This window comes from Copadichromis virginalis, linkage group LG23 (genome assembly GCF_057382275.1).
Source record: "Copadichromis virginalis isolate Kocher_CV1m ecotype Utaka linkage group LG23, C_Virginalis_male_GT1.1, whole genome shotgun sequence".
Classification (NCBI taxonomy): domain Eukaryota; kingdom Metazoa; phylum Chordata; class Actinopteri; order Cichliformes; family Cichlidae; genus Copadichromis; species Copadichromis virginalis.
The window spans coordinates 4,971,061-4,998,004 of record NC_140639.1 but is presented as its reverse complement, the minus strand read 5'-3'; the positions used below and the strand labels follow the sequence as shown (position 1 = coordinate 4,998,004).

At 38.4% G+C, this 26,944-nt stretch overlaps 2 protein-coding genes across 3 annotated transcripts in view; one reads left to right on the top strand and one right to left on the bottom strand.

Moving 5' to 3' along the window:
- Positions 1–484, bottom strand: part of elavl4 (ELAV like neuron-specific RNA binding protein 4) — an 80,960-nt gene extending 80,476 nt beyond the window's left edge. For both annotated transcript variants that reach the window (XM_085447241.1, XM_085447247.1), the window contains exon 1: positions 416–484. The gene's annotated coding sequence lies outside the window, so the exon portion shown is untranslated. The remainder of the gene's footprint in view (positions 1–415) is intronic.
- Positions 482–26,944, top strand: part of agbl4 (AGBL carboxypeptidase 4) — a 356,132-nt gene continuing 329,669 nt past the window's right edge. The window contains exons 1-2 of the mRNA XM_085447239.1: positions 482–596; positions 1,861–1,983. Of these exons, the coding sequence (XP_085303365.1) occupies positions 551–596; positions 1,861–1,983 (169 nt within the window). The 5' untranslated portion in view covers positions 482–550. The remainder of the gene's footprint in view (positions 597–1,860; positions 1,984–26,944) is intronic.

Sequence of the window (26,944 nt, the reverse complement as noted above, 5' to 3'; positions counted from 1 at the left end):
TAGATCAGCTGATTAATACTTGTTGGCTATACCTAGATCCAGGTGCTGGAGATTGTGCTTTTCATGGTGTGCTTCCAAGTTCCAATGGATTTAAGATCGGTCGACCCTGCTGATAACTTTAAAAAGAAGCTTTGGACCCACCTGTGCATGTTTGGTTTTATCCATGTATTTTAGTTTATATTGTAAAACACTTTGCGTATACAGTCCTTCTCAAGAACAAAAGTCACAAACTTCACTTCCTTTCTTACTAACTTGAAATTCTGTGAGTGACCTTTTCAGAGTTGCAGTTTTTTGTTTGTCCTGAACCAACCATGCTTTGATAAATCACAGCTTACTTTCAATATTTAATATTTAATATTTAATGATTTTTGTAACCACTAAACAAACATAATCAAACACCGGGTTTATTACTTACTCATTGCCCGGGAGAACCGATTTCTTGGGTGTCTTCTGTGCAGCGGCTCCCTGATGAAGGTTGCAGCGCCTCTCCTGCTTCCTTTTGCTCCGTTGCCGTGGTAACTCCCAGAGAGCGTCGGCTGCTTTGTAGCAGATGGAGAGGAAGATGGAGGAGAACACTGTTAGCGATGTCGACGCTGGTGTGTAAATATGAGCTTTAACACGGCAACCTGTTCATTGCTATACAAACAGAGGGACGCGCGTGATAGCCCGTTATCTCACAATAATATGCGCGCGTGACTGGCTCGCTAGGTCTCTTTTTATGGACGCTAACGTTAAGCGTGTTAACCTCCTAGCTAGCAGGTGCAAAAATGTAAACACAGTCCTGTCACCAGCAAGCGTGAGCTAGCTGTGCTGCTGTTGACTTTATTCAACCATATTATGAGCTACATGTGCGTTTAGATAATTGCTGCCATGACAAAGTTAACCGCTGCATAGCCGAGCAGACTGTTTGTTAAATTGTGTTAGCTAGCTTTGTTACTCAGACTGCAGTGAGCTGGTGTGGAGCTAATTAGCTTTCCGTTGTATCTGAAGTTTTCTCTTGGTGATTAAAACCGGTGTTTGTCTCTTATCCTTCTAAATGAAAGCTACCGTAAATGAGCAGTTCTTAACAAATGGTACACGCCACTGTAATGGGGGGAGGATTAAACAAACAAAACGCACATTTAAACCAATAATAATATTTGTTGTGGCAGGGGTTTTATCATGTTTATCATAGTTCACTTATGCTTTTTTTTTTTTTTAATTTTATCTTATTAATTACCATCTTTGGACTCCACAGTTGTGAAAAAAACCTCTTTGCCACCTTCCTGATTATTGTTGTTTGCATATTTGTACAAAACGCAGCTTTATTTATTGTTTTAATTTTAAAGATCTAAACTAAATATACTACTATTTTATTAACGAGCAACGGCGTAAGAAATGGAAATGAGTTACGGTATTAACTTATTAAAAGTCCAGTTGTACTTCACTTGTTCAAGGAAAAGTAACCATGTGTTGAAATTGTCTGTTGAAATGAACAGCCTAATTACCACTTAGTGCTAATTACTAATACCAATAAAATATATAAAATCAACACTTCTTATACTGTTGATGTTGTGGCGCTTCACATTTAACAACAACATTATGTGAATTAGTTATCCCTATCCTTATATCTTGTATTTTTTATAGACTTGGTGTGTGTGTCTCCTTTTTCATTCTAATAAAAGTCAACATGACAACAACATAAGAAAAGGAACCATTTCTTTTTTCTATTGGAGTAAATACCTGTCCTTACTTTAATAACAACAACTGTATTATATTATATGAAATTTTCATATACACCTGGGAACTAAGGGTTTACACACAGTGGTCGGAGACTCCTTTGAGTAAAGTTAAACTCTACATTTTGCACTTGTTCTTTAGGCCGTGAAGCTGGGGGAGAGGATGCCTTGGTGGGCAACGTAAACAAGCTGATGGTGAGCCCACCAGGATACTCAGGAACTCCACGAAAAGGACATCTGGTTTTTGATGCATGCTTTGAAAGTGGTGAGTAACTGCAAAACACAATATTTAACCTTTAGACATAATTACAGGGTGCACACTTGGATGGAAAAGCAAGACTTTCTCATGCTGGCTGACACTTTTTTTAAGCAGATTTGTTTAGCAGAAAAGTCAGATAATTGATAATTGTTAGATCAGATGCTGTACTGACAGCTACCCACATCCTGCAAGCACAGTGACCAAATCACAACAATCCCTTCTTCTCCATGCAACCCAGGTTCCCAGTGAAGGGTGGGTATATATGCTGACATTTGAAAAAAATCTATTGTTAGATAACACAGGCTATCTAACACAGGTCTTATGTACTGTCATAAGACCTGTGTTGAAGCCGAATATTATTGGTTGTCACTGCTGCCCTAGCACACTGACTGTAGTTACCCAAAAGCAATCAGTGGGTCAGCTTTAGCTAGATGCTGTTTGAACATTTGTACAATTCTTTTGTTATGTGATCTTAATATTTGTAGTTTAAAACAATTTTAAATCTGACATGCCTCTGTCCATTGTTAGCTAGCATCTTGTATATTTGCCCTCGCTTTGTATTTCCATGGCTGAATCTAAATTTTTTAAACAATAATTTAAAAAAACTCGATAGACAAAGTGGCAACCTATGACATCTGTTATTTATGTTCCTGGGCTGGAGCGTGGTTGTGGTCAGAATACAGTATTTGCTACCTTTTTAATTGAGCTTGCAAGTTTTAACAAAAAATTTTGTGTTTGTTACATCACCTAGATTGTCTGCAATGTGGCTTTGCTCCCTTAGTGTCTCCATGTGTGTGTCAGCGAGAGCATAAACTAAACCTGCGATCTCTACATCATCCTGTCTGTTATCTTCCATTTCGTTTGTCTGAAATTGTTTTCTAAAACTTTTTATCCATACACAGGGTCCTCACAGTTCAGAAATTTTTTTTGTTGTTGTTGTGAAAGTGGATGAGATGCTGGTACTATTGATCCCTGAAATCTTTTCACAGTAAACTGGGCAACAACCCTGTTGCACTCTGTTTTTTCCCCCTGCCTTGTTTTTCCTTATCTAGCAGTTGAGAATCAATTTGATTTGCGTGTTTGACTGCAATCTCCTGATGAAGCTGTGATTTCTGCTTGCCCTAGCACTAATTTGGAAGACTTAAAGAAGTTCCAAGATGCAATAATAACTACAGACTCGTGTTGTTAACAGTAGTAAGTGTTACCTTAATTTTATGGGAGACAGTCACATTTTTAGTTTTTACCGAGGCTGCATTAAAGCAGCATATTCAGCACAGCAGTCTCTTTGTTTAAGCAGTCAAACACACCACAGAGCTTTAGACACAAAAGATGCTCCACTTTTAATTTTTTTTTCAGAAGTTGCTGGCGTTTCCCTTTTTATACACAACTACTATGTATGCACATTATATTGCATTTAGCTGCATTTTTATTTCATTTTCTAAACTGAACCCACATATTTGAACAATCTGGTCATTGCTGACAGAGGCATGACCAGAGAGCACAGAATGTAAAAACAGATCTCTGGACACCATCCGCACCATTAATAGGGACAAGTCCTCATTCTTACACTTTTATATAAAAGTTTCTGGGATTTTAAAATATTTACTAGGCAAAAATAGTAGTTAGCCCAGGAATTTTAAAATAGAGGCCGTTGTGCTGTTACATTCTAGATAACGTGTATAGCTCATGCTTAAATGTGGATATATATGCACGTAGTATGTAGGCTTGTAAAAAATATAGTGCTGTTGTTCAAACATTTACTCATTCTCTATATACACGATAAAATACAAATGTTTTACAATGCACATTTTGCGGAATACTTCATTGGCTCTTGTTCAAATTTGATTATTCGTTCAAACCTCTGCCCACACAGGACCGAACCATTTATATATTGCGTTACATCCACAAGAGGGCAAACCGATACCTGGACAGACATACTTATAAAGGCATATCAACTTAAAGATCTCTCTTAAAAGATTTACATTCCAACACATCACAAAACTAAACTAAACAAATTAATTAGGTTGTATTTAATAGGGATTTGACAACCTATTCGAGCTCTGCTGTGAAAAGCGTGGAACAATAATGATCTTTTCCCTAGCATGAAATGGAAAGTAACAAACCACCAGGGAGCTGCAGGAAGCTTTTATCAGTATATTATTTTCTCTGAATCTGAGGTAGTTAACGAACTCTCTGCTATGATTACCGCAGGAATATTGTTTATTATTTTGGGTCTTAATTGACTCATGTTGGGCCAAAACGCCATTAAATTTAGCGTTTTTTAAGATTCTTGTTTTTTAGACACAAGATACAACTGCTTAGTTAGCTAACGTATGCTAATGTACCTGCTGTTATCATTTACTGTGAATTGCAAATATAAAAAGAAGGTAAAAAAGTTGGTATAACAAAAACCCAACAAATCATAAAAACATAATAGACAAATGTTAAATTTAACTCTGTTTACCTTTAGTTGCTTAACTGATATTGGTTCATTGGTTCAAATCATTTTCATTTTCTTCTTGTGTCAACAGCGATGTATCTGAAGTCTGAAGCTGGACTTAGGAGCACGCCATGTAGTTTTTTCTGACATTGACTCACACATGGTACAGCTATGTGGTATTGTGGTGGTACTGTGATAGCAGTCTGTTTGCTTCCCCTCAGCAGTGTCGCATTTGTTGTGGAGGAAATCCAGCTAGGTATTTTGTGTAGGTCAGAAGAAAGATAGCCACTTGTAGTGTTGATTATTTTCCACAATTAATTTTCATTGTTTGATTGAAAAAAAAAATCAATTATATAATTGAATTGAGGCTGCTGTACGCATAAAGTAAGATGAAGTTAAATATGCTCCAGATTCCTTTGTTAATGGCCTTGCTTTCTGCTAGTGGAGTGGCATTAAAACGAAAATGAAGAACTGCATGTTTTCAGCACCGACAAGGTCGGCTGGTTAGACCCACAAGCAGGCTAACACTCAAGCACCAAGTAGGCAGAATAAATCAGGGAACCAGCAGGCTCTCTTTGGGACTGAATCGCTGTGTGGAGATTAGGTTCAGATGGTGCTCAGATTTCATATTTCCACAGATAAGCCCATTTTGGTTTCTGCAGACTCAGATGAGCTTTAACTTCTCCCTGTTTACTTTCTGTTGTCTGACTTTGGTGTCAGTGTCAGTGTTGTTCTCCAGTGCTGATTCTCTGATGCACTTTTTCAACAACCTGGAGGTCAGTGGATTACTACTAACAATTAAGTTGGGTTAGGCTTATTCACAAGAGGAAAGACAATCTTTTATAGACATATAGTGGGATAGATAAACCTTATCAGACTCATATGTGAAGGAAAGTACAAATGTGTAGTAGTAGAGGGTTATATTAAATGGTAAATGGTAAATGGCCTGTATTTATATAGCGCTTTACTAGTCCCTAAGGACCCCAAAGCGCTTTACATATCCAGTCATCCACCCATTCACACACACATTCACACACTGGTGTGAATATTAGGAGGATTTTTCTGCAATATCAGTGTGGTAATTGCCCTTTTTATAAATTTGCCTTTTTTTCCCCCAGATGACATGGCCAGAGGAGCTCAGACATTGATTAATGGGTGCTGAGCTCCCTCACAGGGATCAGCTAACATATACATGTCTGTGGCTCCGGATTTATCTCCTGAATGATTTATGGAATTGATATTAATCTCTTTCCAGTAAATGCATTACTAAAGTTAGAATATGGAATAAATTGATATTTGCCAGATATTCTCAAATTAATGCCCTGTTGCTGTTTCATTTAAACACTACTGGTTTTAACAGCATTGCTTTAAAGTTCCACTTCACAGTTTGTAATTTTGCTTTTTACAGAATTCTTTACATGTGCTTATTTTTCTACAAGTTATACTCCATCTGAAATCTATGTATTTGTCTACAATAGCACTTCTTGCTGTTCATATGTTTGTTGTCATCATTTACCATAGTAAAAATAAATGTGCTGCAAACAAAGTACCACTCTCTTTACTAAAGATAATATTACTTCTTAATTCTAAATTCTTAATTAAAATTTAACAAAATAAAAAGCAGAAATTTTGGCATTTTCTTAATTTATTTTTGTTTGTTTAACTTGTTCTGAGTTTCCTGAGGACAAAATTAAACATGAGGTAAGAAATACAAATGGAAATTTCTATAAATTTATCAGAGGAAGAGTTCTCTTTGCCCCTCTCTTAATCAGATAAATAATACTAACACTAATTACCCAGAATTACCCTAAGTTACTTTGTTTTTTAATGTATTTTTATTAAGTGGAAACTTGCATTGGGAGAAGTTCTTATTTATAATATTTCTGAACATAAGACTGCACAGATTAACTTTAAAAAAACAATCCTTGGATAAAAATGTAAATGTTGTGGTAAAGAAAGTACATGCAGTTAAATTGTGAAAGAGCAAAATTTGTTCCCTCATTCTTTAATTGTATTAAAGATGTTGAACAGCAGCACAAGTGTAGGTTCATCTAACCTGAGAATACCTGCCATATTGTGTTTACAGTAAATGTTGTACCTCTGCTCAAACTTTATAAGACAGGTTGCATAAGTCAAGAATGTAAAATGAGCTTCTGGTTTCATATATTCAGTCTGATATTTGTGATACGAGTGAGGGAGAGGAAATTGGAGACAAATATGTAAGCTCCTGCCACACATGTTCATTTCTCAAGGCAATTGAATGGGCCTTTTATGACAGTCTGTGTCTGTTTTACTTCTCTCAGACTAGATTGAATAGTCAGTATTTCAAGCACGTTTTCATGTGAAAATGATGCATACCTATAGGAAGGATCTTTGCCCGACTCCTGATGCTATCTGCATCCCGTGTACATTTCCATAAAGCACAGCTTTTATTTTCTCGTCTTCATATAGCATAGAATAAAATCTAATTGGTTTATTAAAACAGACACTGGTTATGTAAGCTGTTTGCCAAAGGTATAAAACCTAATTTACATTTAGATGAGGCTTAATTCACTTTGTTGTCTGTGCTGTGCTGATCAAGTCAGTGATGGCCTACAGATTTACATACAGTGTGTCTCAGTCAACAGGCCCTTTGACACAGAGTCATTATAAACCATTAAATGCCTTTTACTGTACTATGCCTAAAAAATGAGCATGACAGTTCTCTCAGTGTTTGGTACAGTACAACTTGAACACTGTGGCTATTTTCATTCTCACTGGTTTTGTTGAACATTTTGGATTGTATAATTTGCCCAGTGTTATTAACACCCATGTAAACTTAGAGTTTTACTTACTGAGATCTTTTTTTTATGTAGTACAGTAGGAAATAGAAGATTTTGCTAATCTGTAAACATTTAAGCTCTGGCCTATTGTTGTGTATTGTGTCAAATGGCAGAGATTCGTGAAAGTGATAAAAGAAGTCTAATTGTTTTTAGAGTGAAATCCAAATGACATTCTTATCTTGTCTTGTCACACGCTCCAACTGTTGACATTTTTAGCCCAAAAATTCTTTTGTGAATGCATCCTCACAATGTCGCTGACTAAAGAGCCATCTGTCTGTACAAAGAACGACACTGACAGCGCAGGCCTATTGTTTTACTGCACCTCTGGACCATGCACCAGATATAATTAAGCACTCATTGATTAGACCGACCGCTCTCTGCTGACAATGGCTTGCATGATCAAAGAAATTCCCCAGCGGTGACAAGTGTTTAATGGGGTCTATTGATAAAGACAACTCATAGACTTTACAGTCAATTCACTCAATACAATCCAACTTATATTGCAGACTGGAGAACAGATATTGTCGAACTGCTATGTCCATATCGTACTACAACCAAAATAGTCAAGGCTGTCAGATACTGTTTGAAGTCATAGTGTTTCCTGAGCCTGAGTAATTAACCTGATTCGTAAATAATGTAACAGCTTGTTAGACTATGAAAGTAAAAAATTACACACTGACTCATGGTAATAATTTTCTCTATGACTTTATCGGTGTGTCACCTCGTTGCGAAGGGATTTCGGCCCACCCTTTGCTACAATGTTCAGTTTTTTTAAGTTTGCAGGCACAGCTCTCTTAATGTCCCACCAAAGCATTTAAACTGGACTGAGGTCTGAACTGTGACATCACCACTGAATCACCACCTGGATTATTTTCTTTTTCAGCCATGGTTGTAGATTTGCTGAAGTGCTTGGAATCTTTGGCTGTGTCCAAATTCAGGTGCTGTATCCTTCGAAGGACCTGGCCTACCCGGTCTACGCAGGTCTTGTTGGATGACCTGCTGGTGGCCGAGCTGTTGAACAAATTTCTCTGGTGGCACGACAGTGCTAATAGCTGGTATGAGGTGTTTGTGCCTATATGTGTGGTTGTGCATTATGACCAAACGTCTCCATTTTTGTCTCATCTGTCCAGAGGAAATTGTTCCAGAATCCTTGTGGTTTGTTCAGATGCAACTCTTGTGTTTTTGTTTTTGTTGTTTTTCTTTGTTAGAGAGAAGACTTTTCTTTTGGCAGTCCTTCCATACAAGACATACTTGTTCAGTCTTCTTCTTATTGTGCTGTCATGAACCTTAACATGCTAACTGATGCCTGTAGGGTCTGAGATGTAGCTCGTGTGTTTTTTTATTGCAGTTTCCCTAAGGATTACATGGTCTGACCTTGGGCTGACTTTGATGGGATGTGTTCTCTTAGGGAGATTGTGTTGCTGTGTTAAGACACACCTGAATGCACCAGACAAAACAAAAATGTCCAAAACTTCTACTTTTACAGAGCTGATCACACTTTCTGATGATCCGTTAAAGTGCATTTGATTAGTTGCGCCTGGGTGCTACTTACCCTCTTAATTCATGTGAAAGCAGTAAGCGTGTCCTTAGTTTTTTACAAACAACAAGTCTTTTTCACATGACTGTGTATTAACTTCCAGTTAGATAAATAATGAATATCTTATCGAACTCTCGTGCACCACTTTGTACAGAAAAGCTACAGATAGATATTCATTACGTTCATATCATCCAGCATTTTAAAAAAAAGAAGTGTTCCTGTGCCTCAGGTCTACTGCATATGTTGCTTATGTAGCTCTAATAGTGACTTTTGAAGACTAAATAGGAGATTTAGAACAAAGATTTTTAAAAGATGTTAGAAATATGAGTGTTTAAAACAAGCTTCTGATCATTAAAACCCAATTACAATGCTGATTTCTACTCGTAGTGGTTCGGTTATACGTATTATATCCCTAATACTTGAATTAAAAGAAAGCAATTCAATGTGCTATTCAAAATTCACTTTTGACTAAAGATATGGCCACCATTATTAACAGATACTGGCGCGTTTTTACCTCGGGAACTATAAATGCAATGATGGTCAGCAATGTCATTTTACTTGTAAAACAAAGATTTTATATCATCCGGACACAAGCAAGACTTTTCCAATTAAGGGAATAATTTAATGTAAAACCAGTAATGTGATAAAAATGCTTAAATGTCCTTGTGGGTTGGCATATATTGGTAAAACATCCAGACCTCTGAAAAATATTATTTCCGAACATAGATGTGTTATTGGAAATCGTGATCAGAAAAGTCCGGTTTCCCACCACTTTAAGCGTATGAATCACAATGTGTCTTGTCTTAGTTATATTGGCATTGAGCATGTACAGCTTGCAAAAAGAGAAGCGGGCATTAATACTTAACTTTTACAGCGTGAACTTTATTGGATTTTCACTCTAGAGATTTAGCTACAAAAAGTCTTAACGAAGAAATGGACTTTGTCCTTTTTTATGACTCCTTGTATTTCAGTGTTATATTATATGTTCAGTTTTTCAGTGTATTTCTTATGGATTCATGTGTTTTCAGTTGAGGGTCATATTGTATTTACTGCATCTAATAATGCAAGCGCCCCTTTAGACTTGATGACGGGAATACCGGACGGCAGTGTAGTGTCTTATTAAGAGCTTTGATATTGTATTTTGTGTATATATTTCTTAATAATAATGTTTTACTTGACAGACACTATATAAGATGATATAGCAATTTTTTAATTTGTCTGATCAACTGCATTAATTTCAAATGTTAGATATTACTTGTTTTGAACTTCAGCATGTTATGGATTATGTTTTGTTTTTTGTTTATTTATTTATTTATTTTTTTGTGGAGACATATTTTTATGTTTCTGTCGCAAATTTTTTGTCCTATAAAAGATCTGGTTCCTGATTGGATGTTATGACATGTTGTGGTCATGTGACTGTCCACAGGGGATTTAAGATGGTCCTGCCTTGTGTTTCAACGTCTGATAAAGGGCAGGTAGGGATGGGAATTGATAAGAATTTGTTATTCTGATTCATTATCGATTCTTATCAGCTCCATTCTTGCAAATTAACTACATGCTGCGTCGTCAAATGTTTGTGCACATTGGAGGTATTCCCCCTCTTTGGTGTGATCAGTGTTGGGTCATTACTCAAAAAAGTAAAGTAAAAAAGTTATTACATATATTACACAGAACACTTTTCTTAAAAGTAATATAGTACATTACAAGACATTTGTTATACGACTCGTATACTTATGTTGTACTATGCGTTACTTTCACGTTACTCTGCAAAATGATCTGAAACACACTGTTTCATAATAACCGATTAGCAATATAATTTAGAGTGGTGCAGTGTGCGGATCGTTAATTACTGACACAGATTCTTAATAATAATTATCTTGTTAATTCTACTTCAAATCAAATTCAAATCAAATTCAAATCAAATTCAAATTTTATTTGTCACACACACACACAACCATACACAGTATGACATGGGGGTGAAATGCTTGTAGCTGTACAATGCCCGACCATTAAATGACAGAAGAAAAGTTTTACAATATTTACAATTTACTACAAAAATTTACAAATTAACTTAGGAATTTACAGTAAAGAATGTGCAAATAGCAGAAGAGATTATAAAGATAAGGATTATAAATTATACTTAGGTATAAAACAATGTTAGTAGTCGTTAGAATTAGTTTTGACACCATATCAGTTTCAAGGTAAACATGGTAAGCATTAATGTTTACCATGAAACATTGAGCAGAGGTGATGAGTAAGTAATAGTAATAGCAATAATCTTCAACAGTTTTAAGTCTGAGCAATACAAAATGTGGTATTTATATTTTCCAGGAGAGCTCACGCCAAATTAATATTTAGGGTGTTGCTATTCTTCTGGGCACACATTAGGTTAATTTGGCTCATGTGCAGTGATGGATAATAAGTAATTTTCCCTTATTTTCCAATGCAGAGCGGGTTGGATTGATACACTGACATAAAAAAGTCTAGTCTGAGCTGAAATTATATTTTGTTATATTTTTACACATTCATTAGCTGTTAGTCATCAGCAATAAATATTTACTGCCCAGATGATCATTACTGTATAAATTAAGGTTTCCAACCCTGACATTACTGCTTTGATGAAATATCTACAACCTCTTCATGGATTTACTCTAGATTATAAATAACCCATTATTAATAATTGATAAACAAAGACTTTCTCTTATTTGTTTTAAATTAGAAAACAATAGTAAATAAATAAATGTCTGTAAGGAGATCGGTAGTAAGATAACATGGAAAAAACAGTCCCTTTAGTCACTGCTTATGTAGGTTGGCTTATCTCATTTTGCTTCAAGTGTATTTTTCTTTTCTTCCAGCACTCAGCAGTGTGTTTAATTTGTCTGGCCTTATCTTCTCCCAGAAACTGTCATGTCGCAGTTGCAGCGACCCTCTGAAAAGTGATTGATTAGAGTCCCGACTAAAGCAAAATTCAGAAGACAGAGATCAAAAAGAGATGGTCGGAAAAAGCTTGAGAAATAAGGTACTACAGAAGGAAAGAAAAATATGAACACTTGGGGGTGGGGTGGCTGGGGGTCTGTAGCCAGTCAAGGGGGGAATGCAGTCAAGCTTGTCAGAAGATATTTATATACTCCAGAGTGCCCCATGAATCAGGATAGTTGAGTTTCCATTGATTAAAGAAGAGGGAAACGTTTTTACAATCAAGCCAGATGCTCAGAACGAGTGGTTTGGAGAGGCCTGAGTTTGCTGCAGTATGCAGCTCTCTCCTTCACCTCTTCTGCCTCTCTGATGAAACAATCCGGAGGGAGAAGCAGCCCAGGGGGGAACAAAGATATATAATTTTTGTTAATGCCTTTTTACTTGTAATCAGCATGAACATAATTCAGAATTTGTTTGACACTTAACTCCCCACACATGAGCTTTGTGCTGTCATATGGCCTTTTAATGGCTAGATCTTTTTTACTTTTCTATATCTCGCCGACCTTAGAATGCTCTCTCTTATGGGCTTTCCAAAAGAAGATCTATTTGTCTGAGTAGGAGGGAGCACTCCTGACATCTGATGCATTGAGAGGCACTCCCAGTCTCTCTGTCTCTCTTACATGTCCTTGGCAGCGGAGAAGCTTCACTGCTCAAATCACTAAATGGCCTCTCCAGTTTTCCCTTTTAGCAGTTCTCTCTCCTCTCTCTTTCTTTTAAGTCAGGCGCAGAGTATGGAGATAAATTTGAGTTGTCTTGGGACTGTTGGCAAGACCATTGCTTTTGATTTATGCTATTTATTGGCCATTTGTATCCCTAAGAAATTACTCTTTATTGTTACTTCTTGTTTTATTGTCATATTCTGAGATTTTCTTCAGGTATATATAATACCTTTTATTTCTCTTTTTGAAAAACTTCATGGAATATGAATTGGGGTTGGGTTACATTGGCTTGACCCTGTGTTAAGTGTCCACGATGTATCAAATAATACACTTTCTTCATTTGGTACACCTGTTCAGCTGCTTGTTAATTCAAATGACTAATCGGACAGTCATGTTGCAGCAAGACATGTAGACATGGTCAAGATGACCTGCTGAAGTTCAAACCAATTTCTTCCTCATCAGAATGAGGAAGAATGTAAAATGACTTTGAATGTATTTCTTTGTATTTCAGAAACGACTGTGATTTTCCCACACAACCATTTCTAGGGTTTATAGAGAATTTTCAGAAAAAGAGAAAATATCCACTGAAAAGCAGTTCTCTTTGTGGAAATGCCTTGTTGTTGCCAGAGGTCAGATGAGAATGGCCAGACTGCTTCAGGCTGATGGGAAGGCAAAGGTAACTCAAATAACCACTCGTTACAACCAAGAGATGAAGAAGAGCATCTCTGTATGCGCAACATGCCAAAGTTTGAAGCAGATAGGCTACAACAGCAGAAGACTACAAGAGGTGCCACTCCTGCCAGCTAAGAACAGGAAAGTGGGGCTGCAGTTCATAGAGGTGCACCACAAATGGACGGTTGAAGGTTCGAAAAACATTGCTCAATCTGATGAGTATCGATTTCTGCTGCCAAATTTGGATAGTAGAGTCCAGAATTTGGCGTACATTACATGAACATGGATCTGTCCTCCCTTATATGATACCAGCTGCTGGTGTGTAATAGTGTGCACTCTCTTTGCATATTTTAGGCCCCTTAGTTATAACTGAGCATTGTTTGAATGACCACAGTATATCCATCCATTCTTTTGATGGCTGCCCCTTGCAGGATAATGTGCTGTGTCACAAAGCTCAGATCATCTCAAACCGATTTCATATACATGGCAATGAGTTCACAATATTTAAATGGCCTTCACACCCACTGGATCTTCATCCAGTAGAGCACCTTTGGGATGTACTGGAGCGCAATAAGATATTTGCATCATGGGTATGCAGGTGAAAAATCTGCAGCAACTTGTGTGATGCTATCAGACCAGAACCATGTTGAGTCTATGCCACAAAGAACTTAGACAGTTATAAAAGCAAAGGTCGAACTCGGTACTGGCCCAGCGTATCTAATAAAGTAGCCGGTCTTTATAGTTCAGTCTGAATGATTCACTTGTAAAGATAACCCCATATATAACCTGTATGATCATTCTCTGTAGTACCTCCCAGCTTTATCTTGTTGTTTTCGTTTTGTCATCTGTATTTGGCTCCTTCAGGTTATTCTCATGGCTCTCTGTTGTTTTTAGAGTTAGCAGGCAGCTATTTTAATCAGAAACAGTGCCAAAATCCTACTCTAAGCACCTAACAGCAGACAAAGTAAGGTTCTAGTTTGAGTAGAGGCAACAGTAGATTTAAACAGATGGACACACACACACAGATAACTCCACTATAATGCAGCTGTGACTGGCTGTCTTTTATATATGGAAACAACAACTCCTTGCATATTAATTTAAAGGTGATAACATGCCAGTGTTCTGCTGTATTTTATTTTTTCTAAGCAGAACAAATGCTAATAATCTAAAAATCTGCCTTGAACACATGGCTTCATTGAGGCTTGACAGAGTTTTTGCAATGCAAAGTGGTATCAGTAGCACTGAATGAATTGCAGAGTGATAAGCCCGTCTGACATTTGGGCCTGTTGCATATGGCCACGTCTAATCACTAAGTGAACACATTGGCTCAGTTTTGCTGCTCAGGAAGTACTACAAACAACCTCAGCGTTTTATGAGTTAATTGTTGATGGCTCTGATTTGTGCAGCACATAGGAGAGCCCACCCCTTGGACATCTATTCAAAATGTCACCAAATGCTAGCAGCAGTAGGATACTTGTAAAAGTTTGAGTCACAAAAGGATTTGATTATCAACTGTATTCACGGTGTGGCTGTGAGATTTGAAAAGTCTGAAGGGAAGAATATTCAGACATTTGATATTATATAAAGTTTTTTCTTTTTAACATTAAAAATTGCATCGTTGTTACTTCATCTGCATTGAAGGAAGTGGTGTGACCCAAACAGGTTTCACTTTGTGGTTGTTTTTAAAATCCAGCTCTAGGCTATTTTGTGTTATAAACATATTTGGAACATCACTATTCATTGGCTCAGGGCCTGCCTCTAGCGTCGTGATACAAGTGTGTCGTAAGTAAACATTACTGCAACCAGATTTCTGCATTGCACAAGTGGTTCTCGCGCACAAGGCCCCAGTGATTCATCCAGTAATTCATTTCCAAGCAATTCCTAACGCCATAAACACAGTTTCAGAGCAGGCGTCTCATTTTTCATCCAAGGCAAGACGGTACAGTTTGGGAAAATGGCAAGGATTTGTAATGCTTTACCACTTCATGTTTTTCAAGCTGCCTGTATTTATTCTGCTGATTTATTTAGAAAACCTCTCTCTGAGATGAGCTTCATTGATGTGCCAGGGTTTGTTTGATAACACAAATTCATGTTCAGAATATAGTTATACAGTGGAAGGATGAAATACTCACATGAGCAGCATTCTGAAAGAATACATTTTGGTTTAAATCCAGGCTGCTATCTCATAGGTCTGCTGCTCAAAGTAACAGTATAGAAAATGCACTCCTTGTGGCCAGTGTTGTTTGGCCAAATGCTCTTATCAGGATTGTTTCCCCCATGGACGTTTCAAATACCTCTTATTAGTGAACGCACTGGAATCTCTAAAAAATATGATGTTTTTGGTCATTATAAAACAGCTAGTGTCGATCCCTCACTTGTAGTGGTTCTGAATAAAGATTATGATGAAAGTATCATTAGCAAGCATTTATACATTTGTTTGGATCTGAACTTTGAATTTGACTGCTCTATATTTATCTTTTTCACTTGGTCGAGGGATGTAGGGCTGTTGCCACTTTGATTTATAGGTATCGCGGCACAGCCATCTGTAGCCAGTTGCTGTCTTCAAGAAGCTCCTCTGCTAATTGGAGTCAGTAATCTGGCAATCTCTCTGTAGGTGCCTTTTTAAGACAGTCAAATTTTTGAGTAGAATTATTGTACTATTATGGCTTGCTGTGTGGCACAGACCCTCCAAAAATTGTGTTTTGGTTTTAATTCAATTACATTTTTTGTATATAGCACCAAATTACAAGAGTAGTTACCTCAAGGTGCTTAGCAATAATAATAATAATGATAATAATAATAATAATAATAATAATAGAGAGAAAACCCTAACAATCAGCTGACACTTTATGAGCAATGAATAGGTGACAGTTTGTCCCGTTTGGATCTTTAGCCATCAGAATTGTTGTCTCAAGGCCAAGAAAGATGCCAAGTGGATTTACTTTACCAAGTGGATCATCATGGCCTTGCCATATTGGTCCATTTGATTGACCTTTATTATAATTATGTATTTATTTATTTTTTTTTCGGTTGCTACAGACGGGACAGACTTGACTGGGGGATAGGACAGGAAGAAAGAATGAAAGAAAGAGAGGGAGAGAAAGAAAAACAGAGGGGAGAAGAGACGGTGAGAAAGGGGGGAAGAAAGAAAGAAAAACAAACAAAACACCTGGATCACCTGTATGGAGAAAAAAAAACAGAAGAGAAAACAAACAAAAAAGAGCAACATAATAAAAACAGCACCATCACAATAAACTAGCTAGCAGTAGATAACAGTAGATGCTAAGTATTAAACGCTATTGTGCAGCACCCAAGATAGACAGCGCACAATGTGCTTTGAGGCAGCAGGCAAGAAAGGTGTAGTCCGCGTCTGTGAACACCCGTGTGTACACCTGTGTGGATCAGCAGGCTTGTATTCCAAAGGTTTCTCCATGTAACGATCTGCTAGGGAGTGTGGGGAGCCATAGCCCCGTCCCCCAGGGCATGAAGCAGGTATGGAGGAGATCCAGGCCCCAGACATCCAGAGGCCCCAGAGTATGAGGACCCAAGGAGGACCACCAAAGGGGGGGAACCGTGCCACCCTCCTGGGAAGAGCTGAGTAGAGCCCCAAATGAGAGGTCACCCAGCAGCCACGGAGCAGAGGCCAGAGGGGGTTGCAGTGGCGTGTAACTCCCTTTTAAGAGGAAGACACATCTGGCAGAAGAGGCTCACACAACTCACACGACCAGTTGGGCGTGAGGAGAGGGAAACGTGGCAAAAGACACAATGTGGAAGAGAGCAAGGGATTAATAATACTTAATGACTAATGCAAATGCTTGGTGTATAAACACACAGAAGATGAACTTCTAGTATATATTTATGGGATGTTACTCTTGCATTAATTTGCAGTGTAGTTTATGGATGGAGCATTCTAAGCTAACCAGCATTAGCTGGTAAGTTAGGCAATCTTGTTCAGATTAGGCTTACTTTTGCTCCAAACACCAACATGATGCCTTCAAAAGGCTAATGTTGAAGCTTCAATATGCATAGTCCAAAACATCAGTGTCATTGTCCAAACAGGGGGTCTTCTCATGTAGTGAATGCAAATCAAGTACTGTGATCTTTACCATACTGTGAAGGAAAATATTTTTGGCGTGCTAAATCCTTCCAATTCACCAGTCACTCACTAATAATAAAGTTGTAATAAAGCTGCAGGCTGTAAAACCAAAACAGTGATCTGTAAGACACTAACACACACACTTATAAAGGTACAGGGAACTGCAGCCTCGTGATAAGTGGCTCCTGTAACTTTAAGTATAGAAATTTGACCCATTGTTCACATAAAAATAATTGAGTGTACTTTTAAGAGGCATCTGTCTGTACTAGTGTATTTTTAAATCTCTTTAAATTGTGTTGGATGTCATTAGCTATATCAAAATCAGCTTAAGGGTATAGGAGAGGATTATAAGAGAAGAACACATTTACATGTTTGAAATTAAGCAGTACTTGGAGACACTTCTGAAGTTATTGGGTCTGTTGTAATTATTAGAATTGTTCTCTTTTTTTATACAATGTGATGGTAAGTATACAAAAAAAACGAACTGAAATAGCTTTAATCATTACTTGAATCTGATTTTAATAACTGCGACCCAATCAGCATGTTACTAGACGATTTCCAAGTGCTTCAGTTCTCGAGGCTTCTGTCCATTTCTGCTCGTTTTGACTGTAACCACCCTTGAGTGCTGAGAAGCAAATATGTTTCTGAGTCCTCCCTTTCTACATCAGCTCACTCCAGTTATCATATCTGAATCATGAAGTTGGCATCATCCAGAGCCTCCTGCTGTGATGGAGAAACTTCATCCCAAAAAAGCTCCCTGCGCTCTTCTCTTCTCATGAATTATGTCTAAATGAAATTACCTAATTATGTCTTGTAATCTCCCATATCCGATGCTATGAAAAGGGATTAGGTTGTCACTGGATGGATTTGCTTTTATGGTATAGTCTAGAAAAAATGTATTTAGATGATTTTCTTATATATTTATTTTTCAATATCTGACTAATTTAGATATATTCATTAATTTCTTGTAATTGCTTGATAGTTAAATACAGTGCCTGAAAAATTCCTTGGTCTTCATCCAAGCCTTTTGAATGGTATTCACCACTGCCTTTCCTGCTTCTTCAGTCTTTCATTTTCTGTCCTTTTTGACAGTAGCTGCACTTAGTCTAATTCTTAGACTGAAATGCTGGCCCATAATGAGAGATTTCATTTGACTTTCAGTGTAGTGTAGAAGTGTAGAAAAACCCACTCACACACCACCGGAGACATCCTCTTTCCTGAAATGGCCAACCTCTGGGTTGACTCTCCCCACTTTGCCTTTCAACCTGTTAAATATGGACCTATATGATTAGCACACATAACAGTGGCATGATCTGGCAAGTAAAACAGAAAAACCCCAGCCCTGGCGAAGGACATTACAGATAGAAACTGACTATTTCAAGTCAGTGAGCGGTCCTTTCTTAGAACGATGCAATCAACTTAAGGTCAAGATCCATTTACTGCCATTTACTGGAAGAAAACTCTGTTTTTGGAGGCAGGCACACTTTTTTTGGCCTGCATTTTCAATGACCATGGTTCTCTGTTCATACTTGATTTTTTGCTGACCTATTGGTTTTTGGCAAGTGATTTCTTGCCTCTCTTGTTTCCCTTCTTTTCTTGCATCGGCTCCCTGTGTTCCTTAACTCATTACAGAGCAATCAGCCCCAGGCGTTGAAGTGTGTACCCAGAGGGAGCAATAACTGTAAATAAACACTACTGCAGGCTCTCCGATAACATGTTACCAAGATGATAACAGCCCTTCTTAGCAGGCCTATTGACCTTCTCCTTGCCTTAGGCTTGCAAAGGACTCCTCAGTTCCCAGTGCTTTTTATCTCAAAACCCTCCTCCACCACTAGAGCTATTACTAACGAAGAGGAAAAGAAGGAGGAGGCTACAATAAGAAAAGAAAGAAGAGAGAAAAGAGGAGAGGGAGAGTGCTTTGAGACACAAAACATGATAGAACAACAAAGAGATGACCTGGGCAGTTATCCCTTTGCCATTGCTGCCACCCCCTCTGTCTGCCTTCAGTCTTTGTAGGGCTCAACATAATTAACTTGTTAAAAGATAGCATGAAATTGGAACGGACTTGCGTTTACTCACTACACACCATATGGGAAAGATAAATACAGAGAAGGCAAAAGTGACATAGTGACGGTTAGACAGAGGGAACGTGACAGTAAGGGAACCCAAGAAGGGCAGTGGCCATATTCTGATAAAAACATCATTCAACTAGCTAACTTACTCTTTTAGCCTGAGAAACAGATGAAAGTTAAGATTTTGCTTCTTCATGGTTCACTTCCCAATACTAATGCAGAGAGTTTGACAGTAGCATGTCCAGAGCTGTGGGGCTGAAGCACTGTCTGGATGAGATTGATAATACAATTAAGCCAGTCTCAGTATGAATGCATCACTATGACCCATTACTACACCAACCGCTTCAGATGGAGCATATGAGTCTAGCTCTAGGCCCTTTTGGAAGGGAAAAAATACAATTATAAAAGGCTAGCTCGAAAATGTGTTCTCTTTAGAATGTGCAGGCAGGCCTGTACATCATCAGAGATGTGTGGGCTGCCTGCATATCTCACTGCTGTCCTCAGGCCCAGCTTTCTTCATCTATATTGAAACGAGGAGCTCACTGGAGCATAGATGGACCCATAACAATATGAATTTTTTTTTTTTTCGCTTATTGTCCTTTCTTATTGTCTGCTCTTATCCTGGTGTTGTTGTATCTTCTGATTATATTCAAAATAATTTCCAATAATGTTTACAAAAACCCTGCCTGTGTGGTTGTGCGTTTGTGTGTGTTGCTGTAGAAGACATCAAGCTCATCAAATCTTTTATAATTTAAAGTTAAATGACAATAATCCATGTATTCAGTTCATTATTGTATTAAATAAAACACACTTAAGCCTGTAATTGTAGGCAAGCAGTACCTGAAGACTCAAAGTGGACACAACAGATAGTGAAATATAACTATTTATTGCAAGATGCAAATAGCATCCACTGGGGGGTTATAGAATGGAAGATATGTAAGTCCAGTTTTTAAGTTAGTAGTAGGGTTTGAAGAGAGAAAGACACTTGCTGAACAGCTGAACCACGGGATACTTTCAGCATTAATAAAATTAGCGTCATAAATATTTGTGAAGATGCGATTGAAGTGCAAACTTTCAGTTTTAAAAACTATTGCTTTGTAACTATTTAGTTGTTTAAAATAGTCATTTTTTACATAGTTCCTTATTTTCAGAAGTTTAAAGTTAATTGGACAAACTAACCAACTAACATAATATTAAGACTTGGAAAACTCATGGACGTCATCAAACGCTGCCTTTCCTCTCTTAAGATGCTCTGCGAGGCTTGTGCTGCCGCCACATTTAATTGCTGCTTGTCTGTGGTTCTCTCTGCATTCAGTTGTGTCTTCAGTAACTGAAAAGCTGCTCTGTTGGATTGAGATCAGTTTACTGACTCAGCCATTGAAGAATATTCTCAGTGTCCTTTTGCTCATTATCTATTTGCACATCATCAATAAATACTAGTAACCCTGTTCCACTGGCAGCCATACATGCCATAACGTTACCTCCTTCAGGTTGGTCAGATAAGGTGGCATGCTTTGGTGAGCTGTTCTTTTCCTTCTCCGTGCTTTTCTCCTCCTTGCTGTTCTGGTACAAGTTAAACTCGTTTTCGTCTGTTCAATTATTTTCTCCAAACCTCTACAGGCTGTTTTAGATATTTTCTGCTAAAGTTGGTAAATTTGGCCTTCCTGTTCTTCAGTGTATCCTGTACAGTAGTTTGCACCTTGCTGAAAATGTGATTGATTGATTGATTCTTGTTTGTTGGCTTTGGTCATTGTATGTCGACCTCTTAAAGATTGCTCTTGATCTGTCTAGATGTTCTAAAGGGTTTTTCTTAACAAATGAATAAACAAAGAAAGAAACAAAGAATTCTGCAATCATCTGGTTCAGTTGTCTTTAGTGGTCTTTCAGGCCTTTTGCTGAGCTGGTGAGTGAATTTCAGATGGCTTTTAGTTTTTCAATGCTGGCCTCCTTCATTTGTACCAACATCTGTTTGGGCCACATTATTGAGACTTCCAGTGAAAAGCAACCAAATGCAAGTTCCACACTTGAAGTCAACTCCAGATACAAACAAAAACATTATATTGGCCTAATTTGTCATGGAATACTAGGGCCTTACTTGACAATGAAAGGTCAGTCAATTGGCCTGTATTTGTATAGCGCTTTACTAGTCCCTAAGGACCCCAAAGTGCTTTACACATTCAGTCATCCACCCATTCACACACACATTCACACACTGGTGATGGCAAGCTACATTGTAGCCACAGCTGCCCTGGGGCGCACTGACAGAGGCGAGGCTGCCGGACACTGGCACCACCGGGCCCTCTGACCACCACCAGTAGGCAACGGGTGAAGTGTCTTGCCCAAGGACACAACGACCGAGACTGTCCGAGCCGGGACTTGAACCGGCAACCTTCCGATTGCAAGGTTGCCAAACTGCCAACTCTTGAGCCACGATCGCCCATGTCCAATTATTACTGAGTGTCTGAAAAAACACAATATGAATGAGTTTACAAACCATAGTGACTATTTCACAGAGCTAACTTTATGTAGATAAGTCACATTAAAAGAGGAAGTGAAGTTATTCATTGTCTTAGCACACAGGTGAACTCAGATGACGCAAATGAAGAAGGATGGTCTCCTCCTTGGGCACAATGCAAACTCAAAGCAACTCCTTGGGGTAAGGAGGACGTGATCTGGTTCTACTCTACCTTAGTCAAGGAGAATCTGAAATCAATGGGCATTTCCATGGAACTTCAAAAACCCAGTCTGTATAACACTGAGCTGTTCTGGCATTTAATCAAGAAATACCAATCCTCTATTGCCATAATGAATATCTCTCAAAATGCTACTATGACAGATTTGTAAATAAAAGAATTTGCTCTTTTTACCTTTAAGAAGAAAATAAAAAAGCAACAAAATGAGTTTGAAAATGACTTTCATGAGTTGCCATGAACTTGACATGTGTATTTAGCTTTTAATCATGAACTGAATGCAATTATATCATCATACATCCCACGCACTTTGATTCTTGCAGCTAGGGTTATAATTTTAAATTCACATTTTCATTAGTTGTAGTATTATCATGTGTATGTGGTTTAATACCAAGATGGGACAAATGTAACTGAATGCAGCATCAAAAGAGAAAAAAAAACAGCTATGATTCATATTTAAAATTTTCTGTTTATTGCAAAAGAAATAAGCTGCATTAAGTACAGGACAGGACTGTAATGCTATGGGCACCAGCAGACAGTATAGCTGCAAGGCTAGTAGGCTGCACTAAGATAAATAAGTCACAGTTCTGTAGCAGTGATTTCTGGGTCTCCTATTTCAAACTGTACAAGTATTTTCTCGAGCTATAGTTATTTAAAGCAAACACCAATTTGTCACTTGTGTGTATTCTCTTACTAGGGAAGGTCAAACAGCTGGCTACAAAGGGGGACAGGAAGTATGACTTCCTGGACCACACTTTAGATAAGGTAATACTAACAACAGCATATTAACCCTTTAAAGCCGGTCGGAGCGGGCACGCTCCGTTTTGCGTAACTATTTTTAAATCCCGGTAGCACTGCAACCAAGTAAGCTAGCGCAATAATTCTTTTTGCATATGAAACCGGAGGATTTGTACTTACATCTTATGCCATCAGCTTGCCCTAGGTCACAGTTTCCTTCCACATATGGCTTTGCAAAAATTGCATAAAAAGCACTTGCAGCAACAAAAACATAATATTCTAGAATCAGCTTTTGCTGATCGGCTGTTCGTAACACTTTCTCCGTCCATCAGCGCGAACTATCGCATGTCCGCCATGACCTGTCCGAAACCGGAAGTGATGTCATTTTGCGGAAAAGTAGTTTTTTACCATCAGGGCCTTATGAGCCTATACTGGTGTTTTGAAAAGTTATGTTTGACTTTATGAATTTCTGTATTGTTTCTGGGATGCTTAGGACTCAAATTGCACTGTCCATAAAAATTATGACCAGAATCGGTGACAAAGGGCAGCCCTGGCGGAGCCCATCATCCGGCAGGAATGAGTCCGACTTATTGCCGGCAATGCGAACCAAGCTATTGCAACGGTTGTATAGGGATCGAATGACCCGTAGCAATGGCCCAGACACCCCATACTCCCATAGCACCTCCCACAGGGCACCCCGAGGGACACGGTCGAATGCCTTCTCCAAGTCCACAAAACACATGTAGACTGGTTGGGCAAACTCCCAAGTATCCTTGAGAGGATAAAGAGCTGGTCCAGTGTTCCGCGACCAGGACGAAAACTGCATTGTTCCTAGACCCTTATGAGGAAAACATCAAGGGAACAGTTTACCCTGCCCGGGATAGGGTCCCGCCCTGGAGCTAGGCCCGGGGAGGGTGCCCGAGGGCGAGCATCTGGTGGACGGGCCTTAGTCCATGGGGCCCGGCTGGGCACAGCCCAAAAAGGGAACATGGGCCCATCATCCCGCAGGCCCACCACCCGCAGGAGGTGCCGTAGGGGTCGGGTGCATTGTGTGCCGGGCGGCGGCCAGGAGCGGAGGCCCTGGCGGACTGATCCCCGGCTACCAAGACTGGCAATTGTAGTTGTTATGATTCCTAATTTAGAAATGGTAATTCCTTAATTTATGAAGTGTAAAAATGCTGTCATTAAACAAGTTATATGTGAGCTTATTAATGAAGAGAAAAGCATTTGTATATGTATGTATTAATTTAGAAGTAATACTTTAAAAATGATGAATTCGCTACACACTACTAGCTTACATATGCTTTATAATGTGTAGTTTTTATACTTTGTTATTGTGAAGTTTGAAGTTTTAATGTTGGCTTTTGACAAGTCCGGACTGTGTCTTTTCTCTCTGCATTTAGACAATGATAAGATAACTGGCTGCTTGCTGTAGCCTCATATTTACTATATGGACAAATATGTTTAAAGATGCGTTAGTTATGTCAATGTTTATACCGCAAAAGCTTGAACTTGTCCTTTAACTTAAAAAAATCCCAACAAAACAAAACAGAAAGCATCCTTTTAAGGTTATACGATAGGCTGCAGTTTATTATACGTGTTAGTTAGTTAGATTGTGGAAACTTGGAGGTGACCTCTTTAATCTTGCCTGAAGATGAAGTGATAAGGCAGCAGGGGAGAAGGCATGCTTTGAGAAGTCATGAAGCAGGAGATTGATGTTGCCTCAGTGACGATTTGCCTTTAGACTGGAAGAAGAGAGAGAGACAGAGCAAAACCAGACGTTTTGCTGCAGGTCTTAACTGAGCCCCTTACACTGTGGCTGTCGCCGCTGCTGGCTGGAATCAATTCTATCTTTATCGGTCCCCCTCTTCTGTGTCCAGGAATCTTCCTCACACCACAGAGCAGCTGGGGGGAAAAGCTGATGTGTTTTCCAATAATGAAATGGAACTCAGTAAAAAATAAGTTTAAATAGGTGCCTGGCTGGTCTCCCTCAGCAGTTCAGACCTGTTGTAATCTATAGTCTGATTTTTAAACACAGTTGCTGCCTTGTCTGTGCCTGGCAAAAGAAACTGAATGAATTATCTGAAGTTGTTCTATTATAAGACAGTCTTTGTTTCTGATATATGTATATATCTATATATATATATATATGTTAGAGCTGGGCGATATGAGATTTTTTCATATCACGATATGTTTTTTTTTCATTTCAGGCGATAACGATATCTATCACGATATAAGCCAAATAACTATATTTGTAAGATTTAAATGTGCCGTTGCTCACAAGTAAAATGTGAAATAATCAGCAGCTTGTTTTTATTTAAATATTTATTTCCCATAATAAATCAAATCAAATCAAAATTTATTTATATAGCACATTTTTAAGACCGAAGTACACCAAAGTGCTTTCCAGTAAAATCACAATACAGATAAAATCACAATAAAATATAAATTACAAATATATCAAATATAAGATGATTACATAATCTAAATACAGAGCCAGATGTAAATTACCCTAATTCGCCTTAAATGCCAGATCAAACAAATACGTTTTTAAACGTGATTTAAAAGACTGAATGGAATCTGACGCGCGAATATGAAGAGGGAGAGTATTCCATAGCCTGGGTGCAGCAACGGAAAAGGCACGGTCTCCTCTGGTCTTCAGCCGAGACCTAGGTTGCACTAAGAGCAGTTGGTCCGATGATCTTAGTGCTCTCTGAGGGCTGTACAGACAGAGGAGATCAGCTAAATAGTCAGGTGCCATATTGTTTAAAATTTTATAAGTAAACAATAAAATTTTAAAATCAATTCGATATTTGATAGGAAGCCAGTGTAAATTTTTCAGAACAGGGGTGATAGAGTCAAACTTTCTAGTGCCGGTCAAGAGACGTGCTGCGGCATTCTGGACCAGCTGCAAACGCTGCAGAAGAGAAGATTGTAGACCCAAGTAGAGTGAGTTACAATAGTCCAGTCTTGACGTAATGAAAGCATGGATGAGTTTCTCCATATCTTTGTGTGGTATGTAGGGTTTAGCCTTAGAAATTAGGCGTAGTTGATGAAAGCTAGTTTTCACCACAGTAGAGACCTGTTTGTCAAGTTTGAAGGAACTGTCCATGAAAACTCCAAGATTCCTGGCAGTATCAGTAAGGTAGTTAGCAACAGGCCCAAATGTGCCAGTCAATTGTCCCAGAGGCATATTTCGGTCAAAAACAATAATTTCTGTCTTCTTTCCATTTAAAGTAAGAAAGTTACGTGATAACCAGTCTTTGACATCACTCAGACAGTCAAACAGAGGATGTGGTGAGGATAGAGCATCTCCAGTCAGGTGAAGGTAGATTTGAATATCATCAGCATAACAGTGAAAAGAGACATTGTGTTTTTCAAAAATGGAGCTCAAGGGCAACATATACAGAGAAAACAACACAGGACCCAGTACCGAGCCCTGGGGCACACCACAGCGAAAACGGGCAGAAGAAGAGGAATATTTTCCCATCGTGACGGAGAACGACCTCTCAGAAAAATATGATTTAAACCAAGATAAAACATTTCCTTTGAGGCCTACTACTTGTTCCAATCGTGCCAAAAGGATATCATGATCAACCGTATCAAAGGCTGAGGTCAAATCCAATAGTACTAAGACCGCAGAGCGCCCAGAGTCAGCAATTAAGAGAAGGTCATTAAAGACTTTTAGTAGGGCCGTTTCAGTGCTGTGACGCGGTCTAAATCCAGACTGGAATTTATCACTTATACCGTTTCTCTCTAAATAAGTCTGTAGTTGCCGAAGCACTATTTTCTCTAAGACTTTTGACATAAAAGGAAGTTTAGAAATCGGCCTGTAATTAGCTAGGATGTTACGATCAAGGGTACTTTTCTTGATAACAGGTTGCACGACTGCATGTTTAAAGACAGTCGGAACATGGCCAGATGATAGTGAGAAGTTCATTAGAAATAAAATACAAGACCCGATTGTATACAGTGCATCCTTAATGATACGAGAGGGAATAATGTCTTGCAAAGAATTTGAGCTTCTCAGATTATTGATTATTTCCTTTAAAGTCAAAAATGACACAGGTTCGAATTGTTGGAAAACCGTTGAACATTCAGAAGCTGGGGCTTGATTTACTACCAGAGAATGTGTGGCCCTTAGCAATGAGATTTTATCTATAAAATAATTTAGAAATTTTTCGCAGAGGGCCGGGGAGGCACCCATTGAAACATCCGAACAGGGATTAACCACTGAATTAAAGATTTTAAACAGGACTCGAGGA